The sequence below is a fragment of the Rhinatrema bivittatum genome, chromosome 5, assembly GCF_901001135.1.
Source record: "Rhinatrema bivittatum chromosome 5, aRhiBiv1.1, whole genome shotgun sequence".
Classification (NCBI taxonomy): domain Eukaryota; kingdom Metazoa; phylum Chordata; class Amphibia; order Gymnophiona; family Rhinatrematidae; genus Rhinatrema; species Rhinatrema bivittatum.
Genome location: NC_042619.1, coordinates 211760584 through 211778074, shown reverse-complemented (window position 1 = coordinate 211778074; position 17491 = coordinate 211760584). Strand labels below are relative to the sequence as shown.

General features: G+C 48.1%; 1 protein-coding gene across 1 annotated transcript in view; it reads left to right on the top strand.

Moving 5' to 3' along the window:
- The window catches only part of CFAP47 (cilia and flagella associated protein 47), a 1765744-nt gene that overhangs the window by 33661 nt on the left and 1714592 nt on the right, over positions 1 to 17491 (top strand). The window contains exon 3 of the mRNA XM_029603108.1: positions 6482 to 6597. Within this exon, the coding sequence (XP_029458968.1) occupies positions 6482 to 6597 (116 nt within the window). The remainder of the gene's footprint in view (positions 1 to 6481; positions 6598 to 17491) is intronic.

The following is a 17491-nucleotide window of genomic DNA, read 5'->3' as shown; positions in this document are numbered from 1 at the left end:
AACTCAGCCGCACCAAGCTGTACCTGCTCCTTGCAGTCTGTAGCTTGCATGTGTTTATTTACACACATAGGGGCGGATTTTAAAAGGAGTGCGAATAGCCTACTTTTGTTTGCGCTCCAGGCGCAAACAAAAGTACGCTGGATTTTAGTAGATACGCGTGGAGCCGTGCGTATCTGCTAAAAACCTGGATCGGCGCGCGCAAGGCTATGGATTTTGTATAGCCGGCGTGCGCCGAGCCGCGCAGCCTACCCCCATTCCCTCCAAGGCCGCTCCGAAATCGGAGCGGCCTCGGAGGGAACTTTCCTTTGCCCTCCCCTCACCTTCCCTCCCTTCCCTATGTAACCCACCCGCCCGGCCCTGTCTAAACCCCCCCCCCTTACCTTTGTCGGGGGATTTACGCCTCCCTCCGGGAGGCGTAAATCCCCGTGCGCCAGCGGGCCTCTTGCGCGCCGGGCCGCAACCTGGGGGCGGGTACGGAGGGCGCGGCCACGCCCCCGGACCGCCCCGGGCCGTAGCCATGCCCCCGTACCCGCCCCCAAAATGCTGCCGACACGCCCCCGAAACGCCGCGACGACCTGGGCCCGCCCCCCCGACACGCCCCCGACACGCCCCCCTCGGAGAACCCCGGGACTTACGCGAGTCCCGGGGCTCTGCGCGCGCCGGTAGGCCTATGTAAAATAGGCTTCCCGGCGCGCAGGGCCCTGCTCGCCTAAATCCGCCCAGTTTTGGGCGGATTTAGGCGAGCAGGGCTCTGAAAATCCGCCCCATACTTTCTAAAATAAAACATATGCATGTAAATCAAAATTCCACTCCCTGGAACACTTCTTTTCTGTGCAAATAAACGTGTGCACAGAATCGTGTTATACACTTCCTTTTATATGCACAAACTCCAGGCAGTTTTATAATAAGCCATATTTTAGGCGTGTAAACAGCCTTGAAAATTCATCATTTCTGTGGACCCATCCATACAAGCCCATGCACACAAGTTCTGTTGCTTTACATTAACAGCAGCATTTAGTAAAGTTCCCCAAACCAGGAAAATGCTGTCAGGGTTGGAAAATTTTCAGTCTCCCAGTTGTTTAAAGATTGGTGCCCGGTGCAGCTGGGCCTGAGGAGTGATAGTACTGCTGTGGCCTTCCAGGGCCAAATTGGAGAAAGGATGATTTAGGGTGGCCCCTCCTGACAGGCCAGGTGGCAGGTGGGTGGGGGGATAGTGGCTGGGGAAAGGCAAGATGCTAAAGCGAGGGAAGAAAAGAAGAAAAACTCTGGGAAGGAGAAAGCAAAAACGATTTAAAATGTAGGGAAAAACAAGAAAAATCAGGCCCCCCCCCCCCAAAAAAAATAGATGAGACAAGAACTAGCAAAATAAATGCAACTCCCCCAAAAATAAGACAGGAACTGTCCCTGGCTTCTAAACCTTTTGATTGGCTTTGTCTGGACCCTGTTGAGCGATTGCTGAGACCACCCTGTCCCCGTTCCTCTAAAGAGGTAACAGTAGTCCCTTATTACCACATGCTATACTAGTGTGATGGACTGGGATTGCACCTGTTCCAGAGTAGAGAGCCTGCAGAGTTAGTCTACATAATAAAACCAAAAATCTGTATAGTACCACCTTTTTATTGGCTGACTTGTGGAAGTTAATCCACAAGTGCATGAAGTTCATTCAATCCAAAGGTCTCACCTGTTATATTCTCTGGTTTCCTTTTGTTTTTATTTGTTAACCTTTATTTCTGTGCAAAATAGCACTCAGTCTGGCCAATGCAATACTGTGCACACAGGCTAGCTCACAAGTTAACCCATGGTTGGATGCGTGTTTTGGACGTGTCCATAACATTTTTTTTTTTTGATTTATATTTATTCAACTTTTCAATTTTTCAAATAGGATGTTACACAGTTTGTAAACATAATACACTTTCTCAAGATAAATCGTAACAAACTTTACGAATATACATTCTGTGACAAACCTAGAAATTCTTCAATAGTAATTACAGAATCTGATTAATAATACAGAGCAGTTATTTTCAGGAAATAATACCTTATAGAAATATGAGCCAAAATTCTATAACTCCCCAATTACTAAAGTAGACTATGGGGTCAGGAGTTAAGGAAAATACGCAATTGTTCAGGTTGGTTAAAAACATATCGCGTATTCTGATGTATTATAATACACAAGCCGTTAAGCCCGTTAAAACGGGCTACATCCCTCTGTCTCTCACCTCCCCCTCTTTCTCTCTCCCCTCACTCTTCACCACCCCCTCCCTCACCCACTCCTCCCCACCCTCCCTCTCCTATCACTCAGTCCCTCCCTCCCACTCAGTCTCACTCACTCCCTCCCCCCTCTCTCCCTCCCTCTCACTCACTCAGTCCCACTCACTCTCACTCAGTCCCCACTCCCTCCGTCCTCTCCCTCAGTCCCACTCCCTCCCTCCTCTCCCTCAGTCCCACTCCCTCCCTCCCTCTCTCTCCCTCAGTCCCACTCCCTCCCTCAGTCCCTCCCCCTCACTCAATCCCTCCCTCCCACTCAGTCACTCCCTCCCCCTCCCTCTCACTCACTCAGTCCCACTCACTCTCCCTCAGTCCCACTCCCTCCCTCTCTCTCCCAGTCCCACTCCCTCCCTCAGTCCCCCCTCTCCCTCTCACTCAGTCCCTCCCCCTCACTCAATCCCTCCCTCTCACTCAGTCACTCCCTCCCACTCTCTCTCTCCGTCCCTCCCACTCAGTCCGTCCCTCCCTCTCTCTCTCTTCTCCCTCCCTCGCTACCGCCCGCTACCGCCGTCGCTGCTACCGCCGCCGCTCGCTACCGCCGTCGCCGCCCGCTGCCGGTACCGCCGCCGCCGCCCGCTGCTGCCACTGGACGCCGCCATTTTTTTTTCTTTCTGAAGCTGCCTCAGAGCGACGTGCTCGCCCGCACATGCGCGGTAGAGCTGGTCTCTACTGCGCATTTGCGGGCCGTCGGTCACAGGCCATTTATAAGGTAGATTGGCATGGGAACCGCAAGATGGATTTATCACCACGTGCTATTACATTATCCCTTAATGTTAAAAATTCTTTCCTCCTTAATTGTGTATTGTAAGCTACATCTGGGAACACTCTAATTGGTTGACCATGGAAATTAGAATTTTGATTCCTAAAGTACAATCTAAGGATAGAATCCCTCTGAGAAATATCTGCAAAAGAAACCATAAGGGTAGATCGAGTATTTATCTGCATGTCAGAAGATTTTTCCAACAATTCTGATAGATCTATATCTTCGTTCTGTTCTCCCTGATCTTTTACTTGTGATAAATTTACTTTTTCTTTTTCTTTTCCAGATATATAATATATTCTAGATATTAGTGGAATTGTTGACTCAGTAAATTTTAGAACATTTTTTAGATAACTCTTAAAAAGTTCTTTAGGTGAAAGTAAATGAGTCTTTGGAAAATTCAAGACTCTCAAATTTACTCTTCGAATCTGATTTTCAAGTTGTTCTAATTTATCAGAGTGAATTTTTTCTGATTTAATTAAATTCAGCTGTACTTTTCCTAATTCACCAGTTTTAGTACCCAAATTTCCTACTACTTCATCCAGCTTTTCAATTTTAACTTGTAACACTTTATTACTACTCAAGGTTTCCTGTACTAAGGAGGTCAGATCATTAATAGATTTTTGCATGGTGAATATCATGTTACCTATTCCCTCCAGTGCAAACTTTGTAGGAGAAATTACAGCAATATTAGACATCATTTTTTCCTTATCCCCTTCCACCTCCTGCTCTTTAGTAGACATTTCGGTGCTGGGTTTCCTCTCTTGATCCTTTATAACCAAAAAACTGGTCTCCAACAAGGGCGGATGTATATTCTCCGCCACTTTCTGATTAACCGAATAAGGGACCAAGTTCGGGTTGGGTTCCTCGAAAACAAATTCTCCACTGCCCTTTCCCGTTGGTGGTTCAGGAGTCACTGGGGCACCAGGGCTTAAAGATGTCTCATATGCCAAGGAATCCAGTCCCTGCTCCTGGACTATAATTCCAGCGGCATCGCCACCTGGTGTTAATTCAAGGGCTCTCCCAAAGAGATCTGAGATACGTGGCTGATTTTCATTAGCAACTGGAGTGGAAGTCACAGTTTTCCCCTTCCTCTTGGTGTGGGGCATTACCAAGATAGATTGGGGTCAACATTTAATATATAAAAAACCAAGTACCTTAGATGTTATGATCCTTTGAGTCACAATTCCATTAATTCAGATTCCATTGACTGCTAAAACAAACTTAATAGAATTCTCCGCTGAACCCCGGTCGAATCCCGGCGAAGCCCGGCAAAGCCACGCGCCTCTTAGGCACGCGTCTTTGGCGGCGCGCCGACGGCGTGCGCGCCGTTCAGACGCCGGTGTTATAGGTGTCTGGCAAGGCTCCGCCCTCCGACGTCAGAGCCCGGAAGAAAATCGAAATTAGGCTAGGCAGCGTCCCCTCCGCTCAGGCTTCAATGGAAGGAAATTTATGGCAACAGGTAAAGTATCTCCAAGCAGCGGACTGCTGCTACCTGCCAGCAGAAGATGTTTTAGCAGCAAAATTCTCTCGTTCAGACGTCGGTGATATAGGCGTCTGGCAAGGCTCCGCCCTCCGACGTCAGAGCCCGGAAGAAAATCGAAATTAGGCTAGGCAGCGTCCCCTCCGCTCAGGCTTCAATGGAAGGAAATTTATGGCAACAGGTAAAGTATCTCCAAGCAGCGGACTGCTGCTACCTGCCAGCAGAAGATGTTTTAGCAGCCATCCATAACATTTTATGCAATAAGGAACTGATTTTAAAAGGGTTACGCGCGTATATTATGTGCATAACCACGAATACCTGCTCCTGCACGCACCGAGCCTATTTTGCATAGGCCCGGCGACGCGCGCATGTCCTGGGGCTTGAATAAAGGGGCGGGAAGTGGGCGGGGCGGTCCGGGGCGGGGGCGGGACCGAGGCTTCCGGCACACTGGCTGTGCCGGGGGATCGCACGCCGGCACTTGGCTGGCGCACGCAACCTACACCTGCCCTGAGGCAGGTGCAACTTATTTAACAAAAATCAGGGGGGAGTTTTAGATAGGGCTGGGGGGCAGGTTAGGTAGGGAAAGGGAGGGGAAGGTGAGGGGGTGGAGGGAACGGGGCCTAAGGGCCGGATTTTAAGACCTACACGAGCGGGATACATTTGTGCGTGCTACCCGGTGCGCACAAATGTATGCCCGATTTTATAACATGCATGTGCCATGTGCAGCTGCACGCATGTTATAAAATCCGGGGTTGGCGCGCGCAAGGGGGTGCATGCACGTAGGGCTTTTAAAATCTGCCCCTAAGGGATTAGCGCATCCAAAATGTGCATCCAAACCAGCACATAGCTAATAGTGCTCATCGAATGTAAATGACATTTTGATGAGGCTATTGGCTATTCCCCTCATGTAAAAAATAAATGTGCGCCCAACATGCACATTTTTACTCTCAAAAATTAATGCCAGCCCTGGAGGTGGCATTAAGTCTTGAGGAGCCCCAAAAGTTAACAGAAAAGCAGAAAATACTGCTTTTCTGTAGTTCCTCCATCTTAATATCATAGCGATATTAAGTTGGAGGAAATGAAAAAATGAGTAACGTAAATTAAAAAAAAAATATGTCTTGCTGGTGGTCAGGGTAGGAAAACAGATGCTCGATTAATGAGTGTTCGTTTTCCTAACCTATGCACAGCCACTTCTGGGCTCCTGATGCCAAGGAGGTGCTAGGGATGCACAATTTCCCCTAGCGTCTCCTTTTTAACGTAGTGGCTCATTTGCCTACTGCATCACGCACCCGGGAGAGGTGGATGGGCGCGCGTTAGGGAAGCGGGCGCTCAATCATGAGCGCCCATTTTTCGTGTGCCTATATTGCATCGACCTGAATATTTTGGGGGGAATTTTTGAAATGCACTTAAAACATATTCACCAACAGTCCAATTAATTCAATACAAATATTTAAAGTGAAGGGAGGGAAAAAAGGGATGCCTGTATGCAAGGCTCCGATGATCTGTTCTGATCTGACGCACAGTTTCTAAAACAACCAACGCGTGCGATATGTCTACTGACCTGGGGATCAGTACAGATGGTTGTTTGGGTCTTCATTAAATTCTTCTTCTACCGCTACACTCATCCCACACTCTGTTTTTCTTTTTTACTAGCTGCATGACTCAGCCCTGTATTACTGAGGTGATCAGAAGGACTCTTTATAGGTAGGGGTGAGGCTGGGATCCTTGAGATTACAGGTGTGTTGTGGGCCATGACATATTCCCCTAAGGTCTCACCCTTTGTTTTTCCCATGCAGTAGTGAGGAAAGAAATTTTTTGTTTCTCCTGCGGCTTTCCTTTCGTGACTTTTTACCACTGAAATGAGATGTAAGGTACAAAGGATTGCTTGCCTTGTTGAAAAATGCCTTATCTCACAAACATAAAATGGGGGAACAGCTTTGGAGAGAAAATAATTGCAATATATTTGTTTGCAGATTTATTCCATGCTGTCTTTTGGAGGTTGACTCTGAAGTTGATTTTGGCATTGTTACTGCAAACAACAGAGTAATCTGTAAAGTGATTCGTGTTTTTAATCATGGATCTTGTCCAGGTAAGTACTTATAGTGCATTAACCTGCTCAGACATGGCAAGTGGTGGGAGAATTAGATTTTGAGTGACAGGTACAAATGAACAGGTGCTTTTATGTCATGGCTCAAAGCTGGAAAAGAAAGTTGTTACAATTCTCAGAGTAGCACAATACCTGCCAAAATTGTGAAGTATCAGAGACTGCCAGACCCTGTAGGTATCCTAACTGTAATATAGCAACAAATTAACATCTAGTGCATTTCAGTCATGGTGACGAGGGAAATTAGAGCTCTGCACAGGGGTCTGTTAGCACGAGGTTCAGTATTTGAAAAATATGCCCTGTATATGAAGCTGATTACATCCCTTAGGATAAGACTGTATGTTTCCTCTAGATGGTGTCTAGAGGAAATTAGTGTACAGGTATTTATAGGGAAAGGGATGCCCTGGGGATGCCATGATGGAAGAGTGCTGATTAGATGCAGCTCCAGTATAACACTATTGAAGAAATGAACATGGCCAGTGTTTCTATTCCTGTCCTCCTACATGCCTACATGCCTGAAATTGCCTGTTTAAACAATTTTTCTGAATTGGGCAGTCAGGACTTCCTGGTTAGTAAGCCTTCCTATCCCGATGATACACATCAGAATGAATAAATAATGTGAAGCGGATCCAATGTGATAGAATATCAGTCTGAATGATAATCTGGAACCTAAAACACTCTAATACACAGCTCGGGTGAAAAGACCTCCAGCACTAAAGCTAGGCACACACCGAGAGTGTTTTCCATCAGTGCGGAAATGGTGGTCATCTTAGCATCACAGTGTACATGAGCAGGTATTTCTCTGCAAGCTTGCTTGAACGGAAAGGAAGTTTCTCTGTGTGAAGCAGTGTATACCTGGAGCTTCAACTACTTCCTGTATAAAGTTGGGGGTTCATGTACACAGAAACACAAATCTTTAAAATATGAGCTTGCCTTTGAACGCATTATTCCTGTTCACACCTCAGATCAGTCCAAACTCCTGGGTTTTGCCTCCCTGCTAGTAGATAGAGACATAGAAAAAAGTTTCACTGACACTGCCATATAACCTATTGTACCACCTGCAGTCCCTTAGTATTTCTCTGTTTCCAGCAGATGGTAGAGATGTAAAGCCTACATTTTGGAGAATAGAAAAAAAAAGAAGGAAATAATTTTCTTTGCATTCTAGCATTCCTACCAGGGGGTGTTAGGTCCTGGTGGTGCCATCTCCCCTGGTTTGAGGTGGACGAGCAGGGGGTTGGTGAACCTTGAAAGAGGCTTGATCCTAGACTCCGTGGGCGTTGTGTTGCGCGTCCCATCTGTGCTTGGCCTGCGCCCGGGCCTGCTCACCTCTCTAACTCCTCCACAGGTCCCGGGTCGTCCTCCCCTGTAGTGGCGGCAAGCACAGCCAGGCCTCGGTGTCCTGCGGCGGTGGTCGCCAGTCCTTCTACCTCCAGCCAGGCCTTACAGCAGGGCTCGGCATCCTCTGTGGCGTTGGCCCCGCCCCTAGGTGCGCACGCACGACCGCCCGTCCCCTTAAAGGGCCAGGGGCAGATCCCAGCTCCGCGGCGCGTCCTGATTGAGCACAGTATAACAGGAAGCTCCTGCCTTCACTTCCTTCCCTTGGCAATCGGGTCGATCACATCGTGATTTCTGGTTTGCCTCAGCGTTTCCAGTCTTTGTTCCAGTCTCGTTCCAGTCCTGTTCCAGCGTTCATCACCGCTTTCAGACGGACCTTTGAAGATCCTGGTCATCAGGCGGTTGCGGGTCACCACCTACTCCACCTCCGTCAAGGCTCAAGATCCCTCTCTGAGTTCACGGTGGAGTTCCGGACACTGGCAACGGAACTGGGATGGCAAGAGGATTGCCTCCGGGCACTCTACCTAGAGGGTCTATCTCCCGCTCTCAAAGACGAGCTCGCTGTCCGTGAGATCCCTATATCTCTAGAGGACTTGATTTCCCTCGCTGGGAAAATTGTTATTGTTTGTAAGGTTTTGGGTTGACCCTTGGACACTGTGGCAGATGACCACGCCCACAGGGGGAAGTCCCGTGAGGGGCCACAGGTCAGGCTCAGCTTTAGGACACACAACACAGAATTATCTTTTATTAAACAGAGTTGAGAAGCCACCAGAGGTGGCAGTAGTGAGTAGAGATGAAGCCCAGCTGGACTTGTAGTCCCTCAGGACACTGGAACAGCGATCCCTCAATGGCTGTGCTGTAGTGGAGAGAAACTGAGATAGTGAGTACAGTGGAGTATACACAGGGTTCTGGTATGGAGCCTCGGTTGAATACTTGCACAGCGGTTTCTCCCGGAAGGTAACACAGAAGCTGGAATAGAGGCAGGCCCTCGAGGAGCGAGTACCTGGTTCCAGGGAACAGCTCTGAGAGAGTCTAAATGGTAACTCACTAATGGTGTAGGCAGCGGTTTCTTCCAAGCAGAAGAGAGCTCAGGCAGCGAGTCCATGAACATGGGCCCTCGAAGAGCGAGTACCGGTTCCAGACAGCGACCTGGAAGAAAAGAGAGAGGCCACCAAGGAGCGGGTACTCCAATAGAGTAAGTCCAATAAGGAGAGGCAGAGTAGCTAGGTACGGAGAGCGAATCCCATACGTAAGGAGTCCCTTGCTAACTCGTTTAGCTAGCCAGCAGAGTAGGCTTTTGTATCCAGGATGCGTGACATCATCACAGGGGGACGCCCCTGAGGTTCGCGTCAAAGAAGGAATAAGAAGCAGGGCCGCGCGGTGTGCGCGCCCTTTGGCAGTTGAACAACATGGCGGGATGCAGCGCCCAAGCTGGACCGGAGATGTCGGAGAGTACGGCAGGCAGATACTGCGGCAGCTAGACGTCCATCAACCGCGGGAGGAGTCACCAAAGAGGTTAAGGAGGGCGGAGTGGAGACGTCGGGCAGCGACAGTCGTAACAAAAATTGACCATCAGCTCCGGCAACGGCACCATGAAGTGAAAACATCCCAGCCTTCTGCCCTTAGCCCTCAGTTGAAGGCTCTACTGGCATCACCTCCTTCCTCCGAGGAACCGATGCAAGTTAACCGTGGGCGGTTGTCTCCCGAAGAGCGTCTTCGGCGCAAGAAGCAGGGCCTCTGTCTCTACTGCGGTGCCTCCGGACACCTGAGGCAGTCCTGAACGGTCCATCCAGAAAACCTCAAGGCCTAAGCCGGCGGGGGTCCCGAGCTTCGGCGCTACTGTCACCGGCCCCCAACTATTACTGCCCGTTACCCTTTCCATGGAGTCCTGTTCCTTCGCCATCACTGCTCTTATTGGAGCAAGTGGCAGTTTCATCATGGATGATATCGTGAACCTCTTGAAAATCCCTGTACAACTCCTAGAGGTGTCTTTCTGCATCGCATCTATCCAAGGGGAACATCTCCCCGGACGCATCACGCATCGCACGGTGGCATTCCGCCTCATAGTGGGAATCCTCCAGAAGGAAGAAATAGCCTTGTATGTCTTGAAGTATTCCACACACCCAGTCATACTGGGCCTTCCTTGGCTTCAAAACATGGACCCCAATTTGACTGGCAATCTCTCCAGCTGGTTCAGTGGGGCCCGCAATGTCAGAAGCACTGCTTCAAGCAAGTATCCCCAGCAGTGACCATCCTGAAGACTACAACCCTCGCCGGGCTATCGGCTCAGTATTCTGACTTCGAGGACGTCTTCTCAAAACAAAAAGCAGATACACTACCTCCACTCCGAAAGTACAGTTGTCCTATCGAACTTCTACCTGGTATTACACCTCCCAAAGGTAGGACCTATCCACTCTCGCTTCCAGAGACCCAGGCGATGTCCGAATATATTACGGAGAACCTCGAAAAAGGGTTCATTAGACCCTCTGACTCTCCAGCAGGAGCAGGCTTCTTCTTTGTCAAGAAGAAGGATGGAGGAATCCATCCTTGTATCGATTACTGAGGACTAAATGCCATCACCCGCAAAGATCGCTACCCATTACCCCTTATCAGCGAGTTGTTTGACCGCCTGCAAGGGGCCCAGATCTTCACGAAACTCGATCTAAGAGGAGCGTACAACCTCGTACGCATCCAGCCCGAGGACATATGGAAAACCGCATTCAACAACAGGGATTGCCACTACGAGTATTTAGTGATGCCTTTCGGCCTTTGCAACGCCCCTGCAGTGTTCCAACGCCTGATGAATGAAATCCTCCGAGATCTACTTTATTCATTCATGGTGGTGTACCTAGATGACATCTTGATATTCTCAAATGATCTGAAATCCCATCGCTCCCATGTCAGAATTGTCCTTCAACAGTTCTCTGAGAGAATCACCTGTACGCGAAACTAGAGAAATGCATCTTTGAGCAGAATCGTCTACCCTTCCTGGGATATATCACCTCCAACCAAGGATTTACAATGGATCCCTAAAAACTTCAGGGAATTCGTGACTGGCCCCAGCCAGTAGGCCTCTGTGCCTTACAAAGATTCCTTGGCTTCACGAATTACTATAGGAGCTTTATCGCCAACTACTCCACATTAGCCGCTCCACTCACCGCAATGACCAAGAAAGGAACCAATCTCCGGGTTTGGAGTTCCCAAGCTCAAGCTGTGTTCCATGCGTTAAAAGAAGCCTTCTGCTCTGGTCCCTGTTTAGGACACCCCGATCCAAACCACCCCTTTGTTGTGGAGGTCAACGCGCCCGCCACTGGAGCCGGGGCGGTGTTGAGTCAGTACTCCTCCAAAGGTACATTAGTACCGTGCTCCTTTTATTCTCATACATTTTCGCCAGCAGAACAAAACTACACCATCGGAGATTGTGAACTCTTAGCTGTCAAACTAGCACTCCAGGAGTGGCGCCCTTGGCTGGAAGGTGCCCAACACAGATTTACTATATTCACAGATTACAAGAATCTGGAGCACCTAAAAGAGGTGCAATTATTAAATCCTAGACAAGCCCAATGGGCACTATTCTTCGAGCAATTCAATTTCGAGCTGTGCTACTGGCCAGCCTCAAAGAACTTCCACGCAGACGCACTCTCACGCTCCCTCGAGCCAGAGGATACCCCAGACACATTATTGACCCAGCCTGTGTATCCCTTGCGGTTACCACCACAGTACCTGCTGGAAAGACTGTCGTGCCACGCGAACTACATGAACGTGTCCTCCGCTGGGCCCATGACTCAAAGCTAGCTAGACATCCTGGTCGAGCCAGAACCCTGGAAATGCTAAGATGCTTCTACTGGTGGCCCAGCATGGTAACTGATTCCCGCAATTATGTGGACTCATGCCCAGAATGTGCACAACAAAAGCCACCTACGGGTCAGCCATGGGGACTTCTCCAACCACTTCCAACACCCACCGAACCCTGGTCCAGTATATCAACCAATTTTATCACAGACCTGCCTCCGTCTCAAGATAACACCATGGTGCGTCCGTCGGTCTCAGACGGCTTCGACCTTTGTGCCTCACCTTTCTTCCTTCTCTCTCCTCAAGCCTTGGGAAGTTGGCTGCCACCGCATCTTCATGCCGCTCTCCCCGGCGTCCCTGGATCGGCAATGGCGACGGCGTTCGCCATGTTTTCCTAAGGGCCTCCTAGGGTATGTGCGCGCACGCCACCCACGTCTTTATCCACGTCATGGTGGGAACCTCGGGGGCGTCCCCTCCGAATGACGTCAGCACATCCTGGTATTTAGCCTGCCCTTCATTTGCTAAGAAACTGAGTTAGCAAGGATTGGAATTGCTCCGTTCTAAGCTGCTCTGCCGCTTCCTAGCTGCCGCAGGATGCTCTCTCCGCCCTTCGGGGTAATTCTACTTTAACTTGGGTACCTGCTTCTAAGGGGCCCTTCTGCTTTCTTTCAGGTGCCTGTCCTGGGATACCAGGTACTCGCTCCTTGAAGGCCTGCTCTCCCTAATCTGGTGCCTGCCACTCTACAACTTCTGCCTGCCAGGACTTCCAAAGATACAGCTTCTGCTTCAGTGAGTACTAACCTATCAGTCTATCTCACTTACAGCTTCAGTGCTCTACATCCTGGACTTGTTCCTGTTCACCGCGCTGTCTTCACCTACTCAAGAGTGAGATGGGTCCTCTCTGCTGAGGATCCCTAGACTAATACTGCTGGAGCTACCTTTCACTGCTGTCCGCTTCCCAGGCAGTGCCACCGTGCTGTACAATAAAGATCAACTGATCTGTGTTTCTTATATAGAGTCTGGCCTGGTACTGCAGTTCCTCACGGGGCTCCTCCCCGAGGGAATGGCCATTACTGCAGTACCCAAGAATCCACTCCAACACCTCATAACCATAACAGATTGCCAACTCCATGGATTCGGCTCAGCTCACCGCTTTGCTGGCCATTCTGGGCCTGACCCAGCGAATCTCCGAACAACAGAATTTGTTAGACAACTTGACTGTTGCCTTTAATCAGTTGCACGCACAGATGAATACACTGGCTGCCGCAGGTAAAGAAGTTACACCACCAGGAGTGACGGTCAAGTCTACAGTGCCTCTATCTGCTCCAACACACTTCTCAGGTGAAGTGTGGAAATGTAGAGGATTTATTAATCAATGTTGCATGCACTTTTCTCTGCAACCTAACCATTTCCTACAGCGTATGCCAAGACCACCTATATCCTTTCGTATCTTGTTGGAAGAGCTCTGGCTTGGGCCTCACTTCTGTGGGAGCGCAATGACCCTATCCTGAATAATCTTGCCGGGTTTCTTGAACTGTTTAAGTCAGTATTTGATGACCCTGCCCAGTACGCGACAGCAGGATCAGCCTTGGTTCATCTAAAACAAGGTAACAAACCTTTACCAGACTTCGCCATTGAATTCAAGACGCTGGCCTCTGAATTACATTGGGACTCTAGGTGTTTGAAAACACTATTTTTTGAAGGCCTGAACTCCCGGTTGAAAGATGAACTGGTGACTCATGAGATGCCTGAGACCTTAGCAGAACTTATGCAGTTGGCAGCGAAGATTGATCGCCAAATTCGGGACAAAGTTCAAGAGGTCAAGAGTCCCAGAAGACCAGTCCAGGGAGAGATTTGAGCCAACCCTTCACCCAAACCTACACTCTCAGGACCTGTTGCTAGCGAAGAAGAACCAATGCAACTGGGCTGCAGTCATCTGACTTCTAAAGAGAGACGATTCTGAAAGAGGTTGGGACTATGCATGTATTGTGGACAAGCTGGTCATGCTCTACAGACATGCCCTATATGTCCGGGAAACTAGCAGACCTAAGTCCTGTGGGAGGACTCTTCTTAGGTCTAACTGCACCCTTTCCTCCACTCTCTCTTCCAGTATCCCTAATCTGCGGACCTTTGGAATATCAGACCCTTGCCTTAGTGGACTCTGGGGCAGGGGGGAATTTCATTTTGAAACGTCTAGTGGAACATTTACAGATCCTTTCCACTACCATGACGTCTCCATTACTTCTGTCCTCTATTCATGGAGAGCCCTTACCGGGTGAAGTAACTTTGCTTACTGAGCCAGTGAGCTTGCTTACCAGTGCTCTTCATACAGAGACTATTTCCTTCTTTGTGTTAGAGAAGGCCATGCACCCTTTGGTACTTGGGTTACTGTGGCTGCAGATACATATGCCACAATTCAATTGGACCACCTTGGAACTTTCACGTTGGGGTCCAGACTGTCATGGCAAATGCCTAATGGAAGTCTCTCCAATACCATACATGCCAACTACCCCATTGTTGCCTGGGTTGCCACCTCAATATGCATCTTATCAAGATGTATTATCAAAAGAAGCTGCTGATGTGTTACCACCACACAGATCCTACGACTGCGCAATTAACTTGAAGCCCAATACAGAGCCACCCAAAGGAAGGGTCTACCCTCTTTCCATAGTGGAGAGTAAGGCAATGTTGAATTACATCCAGGAGAATCACAAGAAAGGCTTCATAAGACCCTCTACATCTCCCGCTGGCGCAGAATTCTTCTTTGTAGGAAAAAAGGATGGAACGTTACGTCCATGCATTGACTACAGAGGTCTGAATGAGATCACCATAAAGGACTCTACCCTTTACCACTCATCTCGGAGCTATTTGATAGGTTACAGGGAGCCAAGATATTCTCCAAGCTTGATCTCAAAGGAGCGTATAACTTAGTTTGCATTCACTCTGGCGATGAATGGAAGACTGCTTTTAATACCCGGGATGGACACTTTGAATACCTGGTGATGCCTTTCGGCTTGTGCAACGCCTCGGCTGTCTTCCAGAACTTGATGAACGATATTTTGCGTGATTTACTCTACCGATGTGTCGTTGTCTACTTAGACGATATCTTGATAGTTTCTCATGACCTGCAATCCCATCAGGAAGATGTCAAAAGAGTTCTGCAGAGACTTTGCGAGAAACATTTGTACGCCAAACTGGCTAAATGTGAATTTCATAAGGAATCCGTGCCCTTCTTAGGTTACATCATCTCAAACAAGGGATTTCGAATGGATCCTCAGAAGCTTGAGAGTATTCAAAAATGGCCACAACCCACTGGTCTGAAAGCTCTAAGATGATTTTTGGGATTTACCAACTACTACTGGACCTTTATTAAAAATTACTCTTCAATGACTGTTCCATTAACAGCAATGACTAAGAAGGGAGCCAACACCACTAATTGGTCTACTGAAGCTGTTACTGCATTCCAGAAGTTAAAAGACGTCTTTCAAAGCAAACCATATCTTTGCCATCCTGACCCTACTCGACCCTTCATTGTGGAAGTCGATGCCTCTGATGTAGGTGTTGGGGCCGTGCTAAGCCAGACTGGTGATTCAAAGACCTTGCACTCCTATTCGTTCTTTTCCCGATGCTTCTTGCCTGCGGAGAAGAACTGCGGCATTGGGGATAAAGAACTATTGGCAATAAAAATGGCATTTGAAGAATGGCGCCCCTGGCTTTAAGGTGCACGACATCAGATAACTGTCTATACTGATCACAAAAATCTGGAGTACCTCTGTCACGCTCAACACCTCAACCATAGACAAGCGAGATGGTCCCTGTTCTTCAACAGATTTGACTTTGTACTAAAATATCACCCTGGTGACAAGAATGTCAGAGCAGGTGCATTATCTCAGTTCTTTTTTTTGTAATTAAAGTTTTTTTTATTGAAATTGTGCATAGAACATACAACTGTGGCATGAACGAATAAACAATGAACAATAAAGATATGTTATCAAAACAATAGATATCGTTCAATTTATATACCTGTGTGCAACAACTCCCTTGTCTTTAGTACCCACTCCCTCCCTCCCCCCTCCCACCCCTCCATATGCTTATAAAGATAAGGAATAAACTGTGTGAAAAGAAATCACAGGCAATGCAGTCGTTTGGTAAAAGTATTATATGAATGAGAAGTCCTATGGTCTTTGTTGTGCTTGCCAATCCCTATACGGCTGCCACACCCTCCGAGATGAGGCCACCTCACAGGCTCTTAAGGAACTAACACTATCATGTAAAAGACTAAGGGTCTGCAGCCTGCCATGAATTTTCTCAAAAGCAATAGGACCATGCAATTTCCATTCCAGGGCAATCTGGCATTTTGCAGCAGATATGATATAGGTAGCTAATTTTCCCTGTAGTACTGTCAGATCAAACGGAAGATTCAATAACACTTGTTCTGGTGCGAGGACTATCTCTACCCCCAGTACCGCTCGACGGAGTGAAGTCAAGTCATCCCAAAATTTCATTAAATTGGGGCAAGTCCACCACATATGGTAGAACGTACCTTCCTCCCCGCACCCTTTCCAGCACCGGTTATCATAGGTGGAGTTAAACTTGTGTAACCTAGAAGGCGTATAATACCATCGTAATAATATCTTGTATCTATTCTCTAGCAACTGTGAATAAGGTAGGCCTTTTTTTGTGCTTGCAAATATCTGATCCCATGTCTCGTCCGACAAGGATCGTGTCAAATCTCTCTCCCAGGCTTGCATATATGCTGGTTTAACTTTATGGTCCTTATTAAGATAATTATAAACCTGCGAGATAGCTTTCCTCAAGGTATCTGCTTGGTCACACCAAGACTCGAATTATGTCTTACCAAGTGCCATATCCCCCCCCACCTTCTCCGCCTGAAAAAAGTGTCTAATTTGTAGGTATAAAAACACATCTCCCGATGGTAAGCCATACATCTCCTGTAAGGATGCGAATGGGATAAGTCCCTCCAATCCCCATAATTGGCCAAAGCTTTTAATTCCTTTCTTATACCAACTTCCAAATGTTTTAGATACCATGCCCAAAGGGAATTTAGAGTTCGTTTGAAAGCTGGAACTATAATAGTACCGTCTGTCTCCTGTCAACTGTATCCTCCACTTGTCCCAAATCATGACTGTATGGATAGTCGAGGCAGTAGCCTGTCCCAAGGGAGGGCGCATTCTTTTAGGCTGCCAGAGCAGGGAACTAAGTGGGGTCACACCAGCCCGCTCTTGTGCAATTACCGCCCATTGTTTCTGCTCTTTTAATCTGTGCCAGTCGAATAGAGCTCTTAATTGGGACGCTACCAGGTACCACCTCAAGTTGGGGACTCCCAATCCTCCCCGCATCCGAGGTCGGTACAAGACTGTTCTAGAAACCCTCGGGGGACGTCGTTTCCAGATGTATGAAAAGATACGTTTCTACCAACCATTTACCATCACATCAGGGATATGAATCGGGAGCGCCTGAAACAAATATCCAAGACGGGGAAGAACATTCATTTTTACAGACGTTATCCTCCCCGTCCAAGAAAGGTAGAGTTCAGACCAGCGATCCAGATCATCAAAGATTTTATGAATTAGGGGTGGGTAGTTCAGCTGATATAACTCCGCTGGATCTTTACTAATGTATACTCCTAAATATTTTATTTTTGAGGGCGCCCACCTGAACTGAAACTGTTGTTTAAGGTCCAAAAGCTCAGAGTTAGACAGGGTAACATTAAGAATCTCGGATTTATCTA